General features: G+C 31.8%; 1 protein-coding gene across 2 annotated transcripts in view; it reads right to left on the reverse strand.

Moving 5' to 3' along the window:
* Positions 1–903: 903 nt before the first annotated feature.
* Positions 904–15,696, reverse strand: part of LOC143240748 (structural maintenance of chromosomes protein 5-like) — a 91,967-nt gene continuing 77,174 nt past the window's right edge. For both annotated transcript variants that reach the window (XM_076483710.1, XM_076483709.1), the window contains 3 exons: positions 7,300–7,479; positions 6,623–6,718; positions 904–1,142 (listed from right to left, as the gene is read on the reverse strand). In XM_076483710.1, the coding sequence (XP_076339825.1) occupies positions 1,014–1,142; positions 6,623–6,718; positions 7,300–7,479 (405 nt within the window). In that variant the 3' untranslated portion in view covers positions 904–1,013. The remainder of the gene's footprint in view (positions 1,143–6,622; positions 6,719–7,299; positions 7,480–15,696) is intronic.

The following is a 15,696-nucleotide window of genomic DNA, read 5'->3' on the forward strand; positions in this document are numbered from 1 at the left end:
TATAAATTAATGAACAACCACATTTTTGTTTGTTTTCCATATTACATTCAGAAAAGAGAGAGATTCACTAGCAGAGCAAGGTTTTCCACCTGCTGTTACTCATTGTCTGCTGCTTAGTGCAGATAAAAGTGAGTGTGGTCAAATTCAGAGATCTTAAATGAATAAAAAGTCCTCAATCTTACTGTATAAATATTAGCTGTCACATAATTTGATCTCATGAGACTTGAACAATTCCAATGATGCAACAGAGATACAATTTTCTAAACGTTCTATACCATAAACGTAGACTAACAGTTGTTCTCATGCTTAGTTTTACCAATATAAGATACATTTGAACAGAATAATATATCAATAAAAATTAAGGTACAAACCCTTTCATCTGAGCTATCTATCAAGACAATATGAAAGAGGGCATCCTATTTCTCTCTCCAATTTTAAAGTCCTGTTGACAGATAAGCACAATACAAACTACTAATAAAAAGAGATGCTGTATGTTAAAATTACTTCCATCTATAAATAATAGTTTTCATTTGATTAAATATATTTTAATATGAACTAGTTTATTTGCACTACATGCTTTTCACTTGTGTGTCTTTTTTGTATTCAAATTGTTTACTTTGTATAGAACATTTTGGCAAACATACATGATAAAAAGGTAACCTCATCAGTACTTTAAATATATATCTTGCAAAAATATAAAATTGCTTCTACAACTTGACATCTTTTTTTTGCCAAAGTAATTATTGTAAACAAAAATAAGCCACAAGTATGAAATAATGTGATTTATTCAAAATAAAAAAAATCTTATGAAAACATACTTCAAATTCCAGTAACCATACTTGTGTCGATTGTGACAAAAGTTTAAATATTACAAATGTTGTGGTATTACACAAAAGATATATATTGTTCATAAAAGTTTTAATGCCAAAAATTTACATGTAGTTTAAAATAAATCATATATTTGAAAGTACAAAAAAAACCTTTGATAAGTTTACATGACTATAAACATAAATTCATTCTGTCAGTCTAATCTGCCTTTGAAGAAACTGCTGTAAGTTCCACTGGGTATGGTTCAACATCTTTGGGCCGTTATGAATAAAGAGAATTGTCATATTTTCTGCATAGGCCAGGTCAGGAAGTAACTAATAAAATAAAATAATTAGCCTGTTAAAATAACATCCTCTATACAAAACCAAACTTAAATGAATAAAGTTGTAGAAGTTTCCATAACACAAAATGGAAGTTTTATTTCCCTGGACACAAAATTTCTGTACAAGCACACATAAATCTCAGTCTACAGATCTCTTTTTCTTTCCTGATTTTAGTACACCGCATAGAAATCAAAAAGAAGTGTGATGAGATGGATGACTACTGGCTCAAATCAAAGAGTTTGCTTGATTATCAAGAGAGAGTTAATATAAACACATCATAGTTAAGTGTGTAAGAGATAAAAAGTTTAAAAATGAAAATATACAAGATGTACAATAAGAACAAACAGTCTGTTACATCAAACCTACAATTGTATATGAAATACAAGCAAATTCATCATCAACTGAGCTTGATTCCTTCTTTGCAGTTGGTTTTTTTATGCAGTGTCAGTCTTAATGTTTAATCCACCTACAATAATTCACTTTACTATAATTGCCTCTTACAATTATTTTGAATTGCTAGCTAAAGCAAAATTAGAAAACAAACTATACTCTACAGAGGTTGAGGACATTATATTAAAAGTGTTGGAGCCTCATCATGTTGTTATAATCCATGTTACCAGGCCCATTCATGCTTAGTTTGAGGACTGTGCAATTTGAACATGGCCCTGTACTATAATTTCCTTCATAAAAGGCTCTGTCAGAGAGCTATCATTCCCAAAGCATTCCCCCTTCCTTTCCTGCTTTCCACACACCATCTAGTGTATGAAGATAATGATTTCCTAGCACCTGTTTCAACAATCAGATCATACAGAAATCCCAGACTTTGCATCTGGTAACTTGACTTGCGTGTAAAGTAAGGAATGATATGAGTACTCATTTCATTCTCGAACTGTTGAGATATAAAAAGGTTGAAAGGATATGTTGTGGGAGTAGCTAGTGTACATGTTGCTTTCCCAAGTAGAGATTATACCTGTTCATGTTGTGTATTGTTGCCTGTGGTATGTAGATGCTTTCTGCTACTGACCCCCTTTTTATGTGTTTCCATCACTATGGTTTGACTTATTGCAGTTCTCTTTCTGGATGGTGTTCTTACCCCAAAATGAAACATATCCCTTTGTTTTCTAATGCCATCAAGAACACGAGACATACTTCTTCTATCTAAACACACCTTTATTATCTGAGTTTATGAAGATCTTAGATCAAAAATGGCCTTCAAATTAGTTTCCAAAAGGAAATCATTTTACAGTAGTATCAAACTACCTACTAAGTGCAAATCATGTAAAAATGTATTTTTGATATATGTTGCTCCACTATTATTGACTTTATATTAATTATTGTTGTCACATGACTTAATGATTTGTATATATTCAGAATATATACTGTTAAAATAATATACTGAATTCTCTTTTTTCTTTCTTTTGTGGTGCCCTCATCATTAGTAAGAACATTCACAAAATTTATTTATATTAATTATAATTTATTATTGTATCAGGTCATCATATGAGGAATGTAAAAAATTAACACAGAAAGTGCATCATCATTTCTGTCTTTGTATAAGGCTTTAATGAATAAAATATGTAGTAGGACATGTATAAAAATGTTCAAATAAAAGAAACTAATCCAATTCCACTTTTTCAGATTATTAATCAACTAAACCCTTATGAACATGATGCGTCTGAAGAGCATATTAGGCATACTAATGCTTTATGAGTTTAAACAAGATAATAGTGCAGCAAAAACTACATGAAACATTCAAGGTGTTTATGGTGTGGAGTCTCTCAGTGAAAAAAAATGTCAAAGGTTGGCTGTTTCAGAAGTTCAGATCAGGTGAAGACAGCTCGAGTGATGCACCACGCTCAGGTCATCCTGTTGAGTTTAATGATGACTTGTTGCTGACTGCACTCATTGAAGATTGTGCTGTAACAGCTGAATAACTAGCACAGAATCTTAATTCAACCTGTTAAACAGTTCACCATCATCTGTAACAGCTTGGAAAGATGTCAAAATTGGGAAAATGGGTCCCCTATGATTTGACAGAAGCCAACCTCAGAGCAAGAGTGGACATTTGCAATTCTCTGCATTCTCATGAATGTAGCTCACTTTTTTTGGACTAACATGACTGTAGATGAAAAATGGATATATTATAAAAATGTTAAGCATTGCAGACAATGGCTAGTGCACGTAAACTGGCTAAAGCACAAACCAAAATGGACCTCCACCCAAGGAAAGTCTGGTGGGATATTGTTGGTGTGAGTTGCTGCCACTCAATGTAACAATTACATCAAACTTCTATTGTCAACAGTTAGACATCCACATCCTCCTTATCTTCCTGACCTTTTCCCATCTGATTATCATCTATTCTGAAGTTTACAAAACTATCTTGATTGGAACATTAAGAAGATGTCAAAACTACCCTCTCTACATTCTTTTCCTCCAACTCCAAGAATTTTACAGAAGTGGCATTCAGAAAGTTGTGAATCATTGGCAGGAAGTAATTAATAATAATGGAACATACATTATTGATTAAATAACATTAAAAGCATTTGAAATCCTTTCTCTTTTTCTGAATCTAAAATCAGACATTACTTAAGGGAAGACCTGATAATTTATTATAAAAATAGTTTGCACTATTAGCTCATTATGTGGATTTATGATTAACTTTAATTCCATTAACTGGACAAACCTCATAAGATATTATGAGGTTCACAACCAGATATAATGTTACGAACAAGGGTACACAAATTATGAAAGAAGCATTATATTCTTTATAAATAGGAAGGTAAGTACGATATATTTAGATAATTGTACACATTACTAATTTAATTTTTCTCACGTTTTCCCACTGAACTGAATAGGTTGTTTTCAGCCAACTGTTATACTGAATATTTACTAAAGAATGTTTATTATTTGCATCCCCATACTTTGCAATTATGAAAGATCTAATACAGATTTAAAGACAGATGTTAACTAAAATAACCAGGAAATACATATAATCACACACATTATGTATCCATAAAGTTACTCAGTCAAAAACGTGTATAAATCCATTTAATAATATGACATGGGATGACCTTCAATACTTTTTAGATTGATTTAGATAATATAAATGTCACATCTTTTCAACTGAAACAATCCGTAAGTTAACCTTAAAGGCTTGTTTAAACCTGAGATTGCACTTGACTAGAACAACCAGTGCTTCCATTTCTTAGTTTGTATGCATGACATTGACTGAAACACTACAAAACTATATATTAGAGGCACTTTGTAAAGAAAGGCAAAAAATGAAGTGAAACAGATGAACACATCTTTGTACAGCTTCAGTTTGTAGTTAACACAATACAGGCTAGTTTATTTTTCCATTTTATTTGGTGGGCAAATTTTTCTGTTTGGCAGTTGTACCTGGTGTCACACAATAAAGCAAGATCTCTGGGGAATATTTACCTAATGGACTTTATCATTAGTTAACATTTTATTCCTCTTAAAATTAGTAAAACATGAAATGTGGCATTAATTTTTCAAGCTTTATGAGCAACTGTAAATTAAAAGCAAAGAATGTTTTAAATAATTATGAATAATTTAAAATATCCTGTTAGTCTACCATATTATTATTATTACATGTTTATATGTATCATGAAGATGTTTACTGAAACCCCTCATTGGGCCGCCATGTAAATATCTTAATTTGTGTACAGTTTTACACAGAGTTGGTAACAAAGTCATTTTTTGCAAGTACAAGTTGCAAGGAATACTTTATAGAATTAATTTCTTTATCTATGTATTCTTTCACTCACATCAACAAATTTATACCAACTACTATTGAAAAAGTTCCATACAACCACCAAAGCAAAATCTCAAACCTCAACTGATGCACAAAATCGACACTGATTCACCACACAACACAACATTACACTGCATTTTACCATTTATCCCCAACAAAATTTAAAAAAATAACCAATACTTGCTATAAAACCCAAAATTCCTATTGTACTCAAACTGATCCAAAAAACATGCTCTGAACTAAAATCATTATTGAATACATGTTACACACAATTGCATAACACCAACATCACGTATAAAATAATATGCAATAACTGTCCAGAATTCCACTTTTAGAAACTAGAAGGAAAAAGGAAATTAGATTTAATGAATATAATTAAACAAACCACTCCCTACTTTACCACTATTGTAGCTCAATAAACCACACTGTATCTATATAAATTAAAGCAATTTTAAACAATGAACCAAACATCAATAAACACAGAAAGCTATCTTAACCAAACAAAACAGCTCCACCCTAAATCAACACCTTAGGGTACCAAGATACCTATACTAGGCTTTGAAGAAATCTCTGGTCATATGACCTCTTTGCTCCATACTGCATATATATTCATGTGTCTAGGTAAACTATTTGTACCTGAGGATGACGTAATCTTTTCAAAATATATATTTATAAAAGTTTTTTTTATTCAACCCATTTCCAAAGTTTTATCTTTTAAAAAGTGGATTCCTTGTCATCAAATTTACATTCAAAATTTAATTCAAATTATACCAATTAGTATAGCATTAAATTGTAACTAAAAATCCATATTTCAATAGTATATAAATTTTAAATTCTTAATTTTACAAGGCAATATTTAAAAAATCTTGAAATCCCCTTAGTGTGAGAAATGTGACATTTGATCTCAAGGCATACACTCTTCTATAATTTATTTACCACCTTTCCCAGAAGTACAAAGTTTAATACCTCATTCACAATTTGTATATTATGATACATAATATAATCTAAGCACATTTACTGAGTTCTGGATGAGAACCTTGTTTATCTTTAGCATTCTTGACACTGAACCGAGATTGTGAAAGTTTGCAGGTACATGTACACATAGAGTAATTTATTGCTATCCTAAACCTATATAGCTTACAAACACACAAAATAGCATATTTATAATGTCAGTTTGTCAAGGTTTGTCTGCTGGAAAATTCAAGAATTTTTTTTTTTTTACTTGAACTGTCAACAAATTATTTAAGTTGAGTTGTATTTCAAGTCACAAGTTCCAAGTAAAGAAATTTGAGACTCGAATCCAAGTCACATGATTAAAATCTATATCTCTGATTTCACAGTAAATAAATGTTAGACATTCAACGTGACCAGAAAATTTTGATTAACAGCTAGTTATAATATTCTAGTGTTTCTTAATTTCCTAGTGAAAATTAAATTATCTCATATTGAAATACATCCTGTAAATTATTTGCCCATTGTTAATAAAACTTAAGGTATTTCTATTATGAAGATTAATAACAAGTGAAGTAATGAAAAAAACACTTCTTTTCACACCTGCTTAACTACAGACAACTAATTATGACACTTGCTTTTTGAGTTGTTAATTTAAGATGTTTTTGCTCCTTAGTATAAACACAGTAATCTTAAATCCCAAGTCTATACATGTTTTTATAAGGAAATGTAAAACACTAACCTTTGGAGTTAGAAGAAAATACTGAGATGTGGCTTCTAGACAAGCTGTTTTTACAACTAGCTCAAAAACTTTTCTTTCATTCCTGGAATCCATTCCCTATAATACATAACAAAGCAAACATATAAACACTGAACATCAACGTAAAACATTTTTGTTCCATTTAAATGTAATTTCACAAACTAAATGTAAATAAATGCTCATTTGACTAGGTTTAACTTTTAAAAAGTATAAAATAGCTTTGTCAGAAAAGAAATATAAGATACACATGCCCAGCAATTATGTTTTAATCTGATTTAAAATTTTGTTGCATCTGGTAAAGCAAGGTGTATTAAAAAAATAAATAACTAGGCAGAAAAATTAAAACAGGGATCTAACATTTTCTTTCACTATTTATTATGGCAAGTAAAGTTTTTATGCAGTTCTTGATATAACTCATATGCCTCACACTTGTTTAGCTGTACATCTAAAAGCTTATAATGTTTAAAATCAAATTTTCATATCCAGCACAAATTGCCTAGTATGTTTAAGATAAAAACAGCCAAACAAACAAAATAATTCCTTATATAGTGTTAGGTTAAGAGTTGAAGTTAAATAAATACCCAAAAACTATAAAGCTCATAAAATCTGAATTTTAGGCCTGTAAGTAAAGAAATTAAGAGGATATTTATTGTAGCAACCTGGTTAATTTCATCCACACAGCGAAAAGGAACATTAGTCATCTCTTGCAGTGCCATCATGTAAAGAACTGTAGCAACACTTCGTTCTCCTCCACTCTGATGGTATGGTGTCAGTTCTTTTAATTCTTCTGTATCTCTGTACTTCACTCGAATCAAAACTCCATAGTTCTCAAAATCTTCCTTTAATGAAAAGGAACCAATGTTAAAATCAACCTAAAAACAAAAAGTTAATGGCTAATTTTATCTCTTAATATAAATTTTTTTAACACTACTTCTGAAACCATCTAAAGTTCAAATTTTAACCTATACAATTAATATAAGAAGGAAATCACACATAAAGTAAGTGTGAATACCAAGTTTTCTCATTTCCCAAAGTTAATTCTAATCACAAACACAAGTTTCCTCAATCCTTTTACTTTTATACTGAATTTAGGCAGTTTGTTTTCTATGTTAAGTTGGTCAATCTACCAACATAGACTCCAAACAAATTGTTGAGTTCAAGAGTACTGAAGCATGTTCCTAGACAACATTATATCCATTTTGATCTACATGAACTTTGTACAAAAGGAAAGTTTTCTCAAACATTTAATGAAATAAGTCTGAAATTTAAACAACTTTGAATCTCCCTTTAATCTCTACATGTAATGGAACATCTCATCAACTGTAAAACAAAACATTAAACAAGAACAACTGCATAAAAGAATTCCATATAGTGCAACAAGAGCATGAGTTATTTCCTAATACATTAAGTTGTTGTTGTTGTTGTTTTGAATTAAGCACAAAGCTACACAATGGACTACCTGTGCTCTCCCCACCACAGGTATTGAAACGGGGTTTTAGCATTGTAAGTTTGCAGATATACCGCTTAGCCACTGGGGGCCTAATACATTAAGTTCTGAATAAATATTACATTACAAAAAAATTGATACTCAAGAAATAATCAGAGAAACAAATTTACTAAATTCTTTTCCCTTAATAAAATATCTTTAATTTCAAACTTGCAAGACAAACAAATTTTACTAGCTTCTCCCTGACTAAATATGTGTATCAAATTAATAATTTTACGATAGAAAACGGCCTTCATCAGAAAAAAAAGAAATGTATCATTTTTTATGAACTAAAATTTTTTCAGTACAACTGATTTGGAATAATGAATAAGGAAACAGCCCTAGCTATACACATTATGCAAAAGACATTTGCTTGTGCACTCTTATGCACTGAAATTTCCCCGACAGGTGTTACAAAATTCTCTGACTTTTAATTGAAGTTTCCAAATTCTTTAACTCAGTATAAAATTCCATGATCCATAGATAGAAAGAACCTATTTGAAGCATAAATCATGAATAAATGGAGTTAAGAAAAAGAAATGTGTGGTGGAAGTCCTCTGCACTGGTACAACACATCATTCTATGTTACGCAATGAGTAAAGGTTAAATGCTTTCAGGGCCTGATAGACTAGTAAAGCATTAAAATGAAAGAATAATATTACAGTATGCAGTCACTACATATCTTACTCTCTAATAATTATAGTTAATAAAAGCAAAATTCTGATTTTGTAACACTAAATTTAGTAGTGGTCACTTGATAAATTACACTGAGGTATTACTTTTTTTGTAGCTTGACCAGTCCAAGACTTTATTCATATTTACTTTTCAAGGGATAGCTGCACTATGTCCTTTTTGACATTCTGATTCAAGTGTACCATGCAGCTGTCCCATGGAAGAGATATTTACACATCCTGGTGACCATTTTGGATTGGTCAGCTGGAAGCAAAATATGTTTTGTAATACGTAGCTTTGAGGCTTTTAAAAAAAAATTGAACTGAGAGTGAGGAGAGAAGTTCATCTTTTTATGACAGCCAACTCTGTATGGAAGTCACTTCTTAGTCTCAATGAACTTCTACTTTCTGATCATGTTGGGTTTGTTTTGAATTTACAGTAAAACTACAAGAGGGCTATCTGCATCAGGCATCCCTAATTTAACAGTGACAAACAAGAGGGGAGGCAAGTAGTCAATCTCACCAACTGCTATTTCTTGGGTTATTCTTTTACTAATGAATAAAATGTTATAGGAACAGTCAATACCATTAATTACTTTTATCTTACCTTTTCAATTTCTTACTTTTCTTTAATTTTTATATTCTGTTTGCTTATGTGTTTTAATAAATAAAATTCTTTATTTTTATTTGTGTCGACTTCAACATCATGTGTTGTTTCTTTTATTTCACCTGCTATATATCACTGCACTTACCTTCTGCAAATTATAACCATAAATTTTTCATCTTTGTGGAGATAAGGTAATTACATGCAAGCATAGCCTCAAATTATCACAATATAGAAGTTACTACCAATAAATATACAGATCAATAAATTATTTGAAGTGTCATTTTTTAACTAAATAATATATGAAACTAAGGCACAAAAACATTATTACTTTAATATTTTTGAGCATAAAGAAGCCTATGTATTCATGTAAATAGTTATGTAAAATAAAACACAAAAGTGACATTAGTCTGTTATGACTTTTGCATGAAATAGTTTATGTACTTTTTAAAAAATTACCCCACCCCAAAAAAACAGCTAATTAATACAAATATTATTCAAATTGTTGTGAAAAGTTGTGGCCAAAATGTGCACTATCTGGGCAATTAAAATAAGATTCACTGCATCAGTATAAACTTAGATGGCAAATCAATATTGGTTGTTTCATATAACAACAAGACCTAAGAAAGTATCCCTTCAGAACACATGATCTATAAAAACCAGAAATCTGTGTTAATACCTAAATCACCTTATAAACAATTGAAGGTCAAAATAAGAGTATCATGATCTTTTTATGGAGTTTAATTTTAAAATTTAATTAAACAACTCTTTAGTTATTAATGCATGTTAATAAAATTGGCATCAAATTGTAGTTGGTAAGTCAAAATTGGAGACTGTCAGTTTTGGTTTAGAAGTCAAATCTGATAATTAACGTGGAGAAATCAATCCTGTTTTTGACTAAAGAAATTGCTCTAAGTAGTAATGTAACTTTTGTATGTAACTGATTTAAAGATTAGTTAAAAAGACAACTTAAAGTAGTTTTGGGTCATTCTATTCTAGTTGCTGATATGTCTTTTGTTCCATAAAATATACATTTCAAAGCTTCAGGAAGTATTTTTGTACCTGGCACCTGAGTGTAAAAGGTGATTGATGAATGAATTATTTTACATAAAACAATTTTTTTAAATCATCTTTATTTTTGTATGTTATTCATTATAACTATTATTATACCAATTTGCTATGTTGTCTGAGTTACCTATGCAGTATATCAACCATTATGCTCAAGGCATTTAGCAATAGTAACTGATGCAGGTTGAACTCTGTTGTTTGTTATCTGGTTACTGATTCTTTAAATAACAGCTTCCTGTCAGGTATGCCTTTTTTACCATAGCAGAAAGGTTTTTTATATCTAAGATGGACTGCTGGATAGTTATACAAAGTGTGTAAGTGCTTATGAACATATATGTATATTACTTCTAATTACTCATATAAATATTTAATTTTTAGTTACATTTCTTAAAACATAAAATGATAAATATAAAAATATATGGAAAAACACTATTTCTAGCACTTACGATGCTACTAAATTGATTTACTAACTAAGCCTTGTTTATTTCCTCAAGTGGAGGGGAAAGACATTAATTTCTCTAGACTTAAAAAGTGTATTTTAGAAAATTAAAATGTTATTTAATTACTACACAGATACACATAAAACCACTCTAATTTACATGGCTTTCTAACTAAACTATAGGAGGGTTACAAATATCTTGTGTTCAGAGTGACAACTTACTCAGCAGGCTTCAAGGTTTCCAGTTAAATTACAAGTTTTTCTTTTAAGACTAGTTATCAGTGAGAGGGAATATATTATAAACAGAAAAAGAAATGAAATAAGTTACTAACCATTAAAAGCATTGAATAGTCTGGAGAACGGCAATGTAAGGAAGGCAATATCTTAAGGGTGGTGAAACTGATAGATAGTGGAGATAATAAAAGACAATGGTGTTGAGCATAGTACACATAAAAGCTTAGAGAATATTTCTATAGCTTGTGATGACAGAAAACAATTCTTGATTGGACAATCAGGTAAAGATGGTCAATTAGTAAAAACTGTAGGATAGTCTGGTAATATACTGAGTCAAATGGATCAGAGCAAGATAAAGGTAAAATATCAGATAAATCCCTTGCATGAAGACAAAGGGATAGCATGTCTGGATGAAAGAGGGATGTATAAGGTTGGGGCAGGAGTGCAAAGATGGAGGCAAGGGAAGAGGAACCCTGAACACCAGTTGGTAAAGAAGTGGTCTGAAAACAAGACTGAGCCAGTATAAGAGGTGCTACCAATAGGGTCCAATAAAGAGCATATCACAAATCAATGCCAAGATAAATGACAGAAACTGAAGAGGTGGTTACACATACAGAAAGAGATGAGACTAGTCCTAGCTAAGAGGAACTACAGATACAGCTGCTGAGTGAGGCACTGGGGAGCAGAAAAGGGGAGTTTGTTAATGAGCAGAGTGGCAAAGGCACCAATCACTGGAGTTTCAAAGTAGAAACAAATCTAATTAAATTCTATAGGAAGAATCCTATCCAGCCAACCCACCACCAAGTTTAAGCTCCTGTAATATAACAGATTGTCAGACACTACTTTTTAGTTATATGTAGAGTAATGTAAATATATCGGTGTGTTGGGCTATTAATTCTTCTACAGTAGATGTCCGTGACTTGTTGATGATAAATTCAACAATAAACGAATAGCATGTACTTTACTTGTTTTCAAAATAATATACACGTTCGAAACAAGTTAAATGTACATAAAGAAATTCTCTTCGCTATGGGAATCATAGTTTGATCTTAAACACCATACAGTTCTCTTCTTGTCAAAAGTTCAGTTAGATGAATTCACTTGCTTTAGAATTCAGCTGAGAAGCCAAACTATTTTTCTTTACTTTTACCATAATGTGGTATTTACATATAATTCACATACATTGTCACGAGTTACACCACAGTTGTATCCCAAACTTCCAATAACTGTCTACCTTTTGTCAATCTACACAGGCTATTTCAATCAATTTAGAACACCCTTTGATGAGATAAATTGTTCTCCTTATCTTTTATGAACTATTTCCCTCTAACAAATCAACTGTTATGCCATTCACTTCAATGATGGTTAACTTTATGTTTTTTAAGTTTCTCTGACCAAATGTCCTTTCCAATTACTTTACTTTTGCTCTGTTTCTGCTCATCTGGTTGCAGCTATTTATATGTATGCCATTTATGTCTTCTAAAAGTCTCCACGGACTTGATATCAATTAATTAAAAACACAAAATTAATTAATTAATAATACTACCTACACTAAACTGTTTTTGTATTCCAACAGAAGCAGAAGTTCTTTGAGGGAGTCCTACTCTGATAACTTATATGAAATTTAACTGTATGTAAAAGTGGATCATAACCAGTGATCCACAAGGTAGGGCTGATGGTCATTATTTCCAGAACATTGATGTAGAAAGTAAACTTTACAAAAGATGTGACAGTAAAGAGATGAAAATGTGGATTGAGGGGGACATGTGAGAAGTTTTCCATTGGTTACTGGAGAAGACTTATTTGAGTCTAGTCTAAAGAAATGCCACAGTTCATAAAAAAAAAACAGAATTTTTCAGTCAGGAAATATACGAGACAAAATCTGAAGTGACTAGGTGCTCCATGTCATAAAGATGAATGTGTGAAGACAGAGTCTGAATGAACCAAAAACTAAATAAGTCTCTGAGATCAACCAATCATTGAGTTTTAGTCATGAAGAACTTAGAATACTTGACCAACGAGCCCAGATGAGTCAACTCTTAGAGAAGAGATGATGTGCCCATGAAGTCCTCCTGATGAGAGGCAAAAAAGATCCAGTCTTTCATGTAATAGTGGAAGCACAGTCCAAGGCTGTGAAGATGTCAGCAAATGCTCCCATGAATGTTGAATACATAAGAGGACAAAGGTATGCCAAAGGAAAGAACTCAAACCTGGTACACCTGATCCCAGTGATTGAAATGAAGGAGACATGAGGGCAGAGAAATCAGAATATAGAAAAAGCATCTGAGATGTTGAACTTGGTGATTCATAGTCAAGGAGAAAAGGACCAATTGACTGAAATAAACCCATCCATCTTGAGCTAAGGAACTACCACATAGTGGTTGTGAGAGGAAAAGTCTGTAACAGGACCCCAGGATCTGGTCTTTTTGGATTAAACCAAAAGACAAGAGTAAAATCCTGGAGAAGGGGTAAATGACCCTCTAAATGGCTCTAATGTCCCAGAGGTCCAATACTGTAGACTGAGATATAGAAGATGCTGAGGATTTGAAGGTGAAGAAGAAGGAACACATTAAAGAAGGTTATGGAAGAAGATATCAGAAGTGAAGAGAATGGCTGTGTGTTAGAACCTGCGTGACTTACCAGTTGGCTGCAAGAGGGGTTTCAAGGTCAATGATCAGAAACAGAGCCAAATGGGTACAAAGGGAAAGAGTCACTGATTGGATACATGATAATCAATCCAATAGGGAGAGTAACAGAAAAAGCCATAATAGGAACGAGTTACACGAAGAGGGTGAGAGGTGGAGGGTTCACAGTGTTAATGAATTGGAGTGGTTTGTTTGTTTTCTTATATTAATATCACATCAAGCTATCTATTGTCAACTGAGGGGAATCAAATCCCTGATTTCAGGGTCATAAATCCGTAGAGAATGGGAGCAGAGTCATGGAGCTGTGAGAGATGAGAAATCAAGAAGGAAAGAGAAGACTGGTGTTGGGCAGCCTTGGTCTCTTTCTACAAGGTGTAAAGCACCCCTGAATACTTCAAGGCAAAATAAAGGAGCCAGATGGAAGTCATAGGGGTAATAATGGGAAAGAAATGACAGACAAACAAAGTAAGCAGGTACAAGGGAGAAGACAAAATCCTTGTAAAGTATTGGAAAGGATAAACCATATATTCCTATAAAAACTATCAGGATCATGGTGCAGAGCTTCAAGTAAAAGATGAAGAGAGGATAGGAAGGAAAAATGCAAAGACAGGACCCTGAGCACACTTGGACTGTTACAAGAGTCAATGGTTCAGTCATCCAAGCAGTTAGAAGTGACTCTATGGAATGAAAATCCAAGAAAAGAATGGTCATATGCCATGGCGAAGAAATCTTGGAGTTGAAGATAAAGAGGCACTTGAAAGTGGGAATGAAAATGATTCAAGAATGTGTCTGCAGGAACTTGTATGGCTAGAGAAGGAGAAAAACAACAAATAATACACAGAATGAGAGTCATATAGTAAGGAATGAAAAGAATAAACACACACAGGAGAGAGAGAAAATAAAGAACCAACCAGAGTAATCAAATACACAATTTGGAGAAAGAAAAATGTTCTTAACGAGTAAAAAGGCAAAAAGCCATCCAAAGTCCCATGACACAAAACATTATGCCTGTAATGCCATCCACAGTCAAAGAACTTCCAGAAGCCACAGAAAATGTAGCATAAAAAGAAACATTGTCAAAACCTCAAAAGAAAATTGTAATTACCATCAATTGAGAATTAACTAACTCTTTCAGCCCAGGCAGACATGATTATCATCCTCTAGACAAGAGCAGGATATTTATACAACAAAAATATGGAAATTGTGCAATTCTCAAAAACATGAAAAGCTTTTGTTCAAGTTTATAAGTACGTTGTACACAAAAAATGATGTTACTTCAATTACATCTTTCTAGTACAAAAGTTAATTTATAGTAATTATCTGCACTCAAACTGTGAATAGTTCAAGTGCAAGGTGATTTTCATTTTAAGTATAAAACTTTTATTTATCTTATAGTTTTGTATTTCACTAGCATAGTCTCTAAAACCTCCTACATAAATATCAGAGTTTTTAAAGGTAAATGTTGGTTTTATTTTCTATTTTCCCTTCTTGTTCTTTACCACTTATTTTTCATCAAGGCATGTTATGGTTCTCTGACAGACATGCACAACACTTTAACAAAATTATTGTATGCCATATAATACCATAAGCCTTCAGAAATGATGCACAGTCTGATATGTATTTATAAAATGTTTTAACCTTTCAGTTATGCATTTTAAACATAAATAATACAAAAGTGACTAAAATACAATAGTAAAAGCTAAATATAATTTAAACTGTATCTCTAATTACAACATATTTAGGTAAAAAACAACTGTAAGTGTTATAGTTCATCAACCAGCAAACAGCCAGTTATTCCATGAACACAACTTTTGGACAATATCAAAATAATCTTAGTAGATTATAGTGCAAAATGAGCTCTTTCTAATGACTATACACATAATGTATGTAACATCTAGATGTAAGCTAT

This window comes from Tachypleus tridentatus, chromosome 13 (assembly GCF_004210375.1).
Source record: "Tachypleus tridentatus isolate NWPU-2018 chromosome 13, ASM421037v1, whole genome shotgun sequence".
NCBI classification, from domain to species: domain Eukaryota; kingdom Metazoa; phylum Arthropoda; class Merostomata; order Xiphosura; family Limulidae; genus Tachypleus; species Tachypleus tridentatus.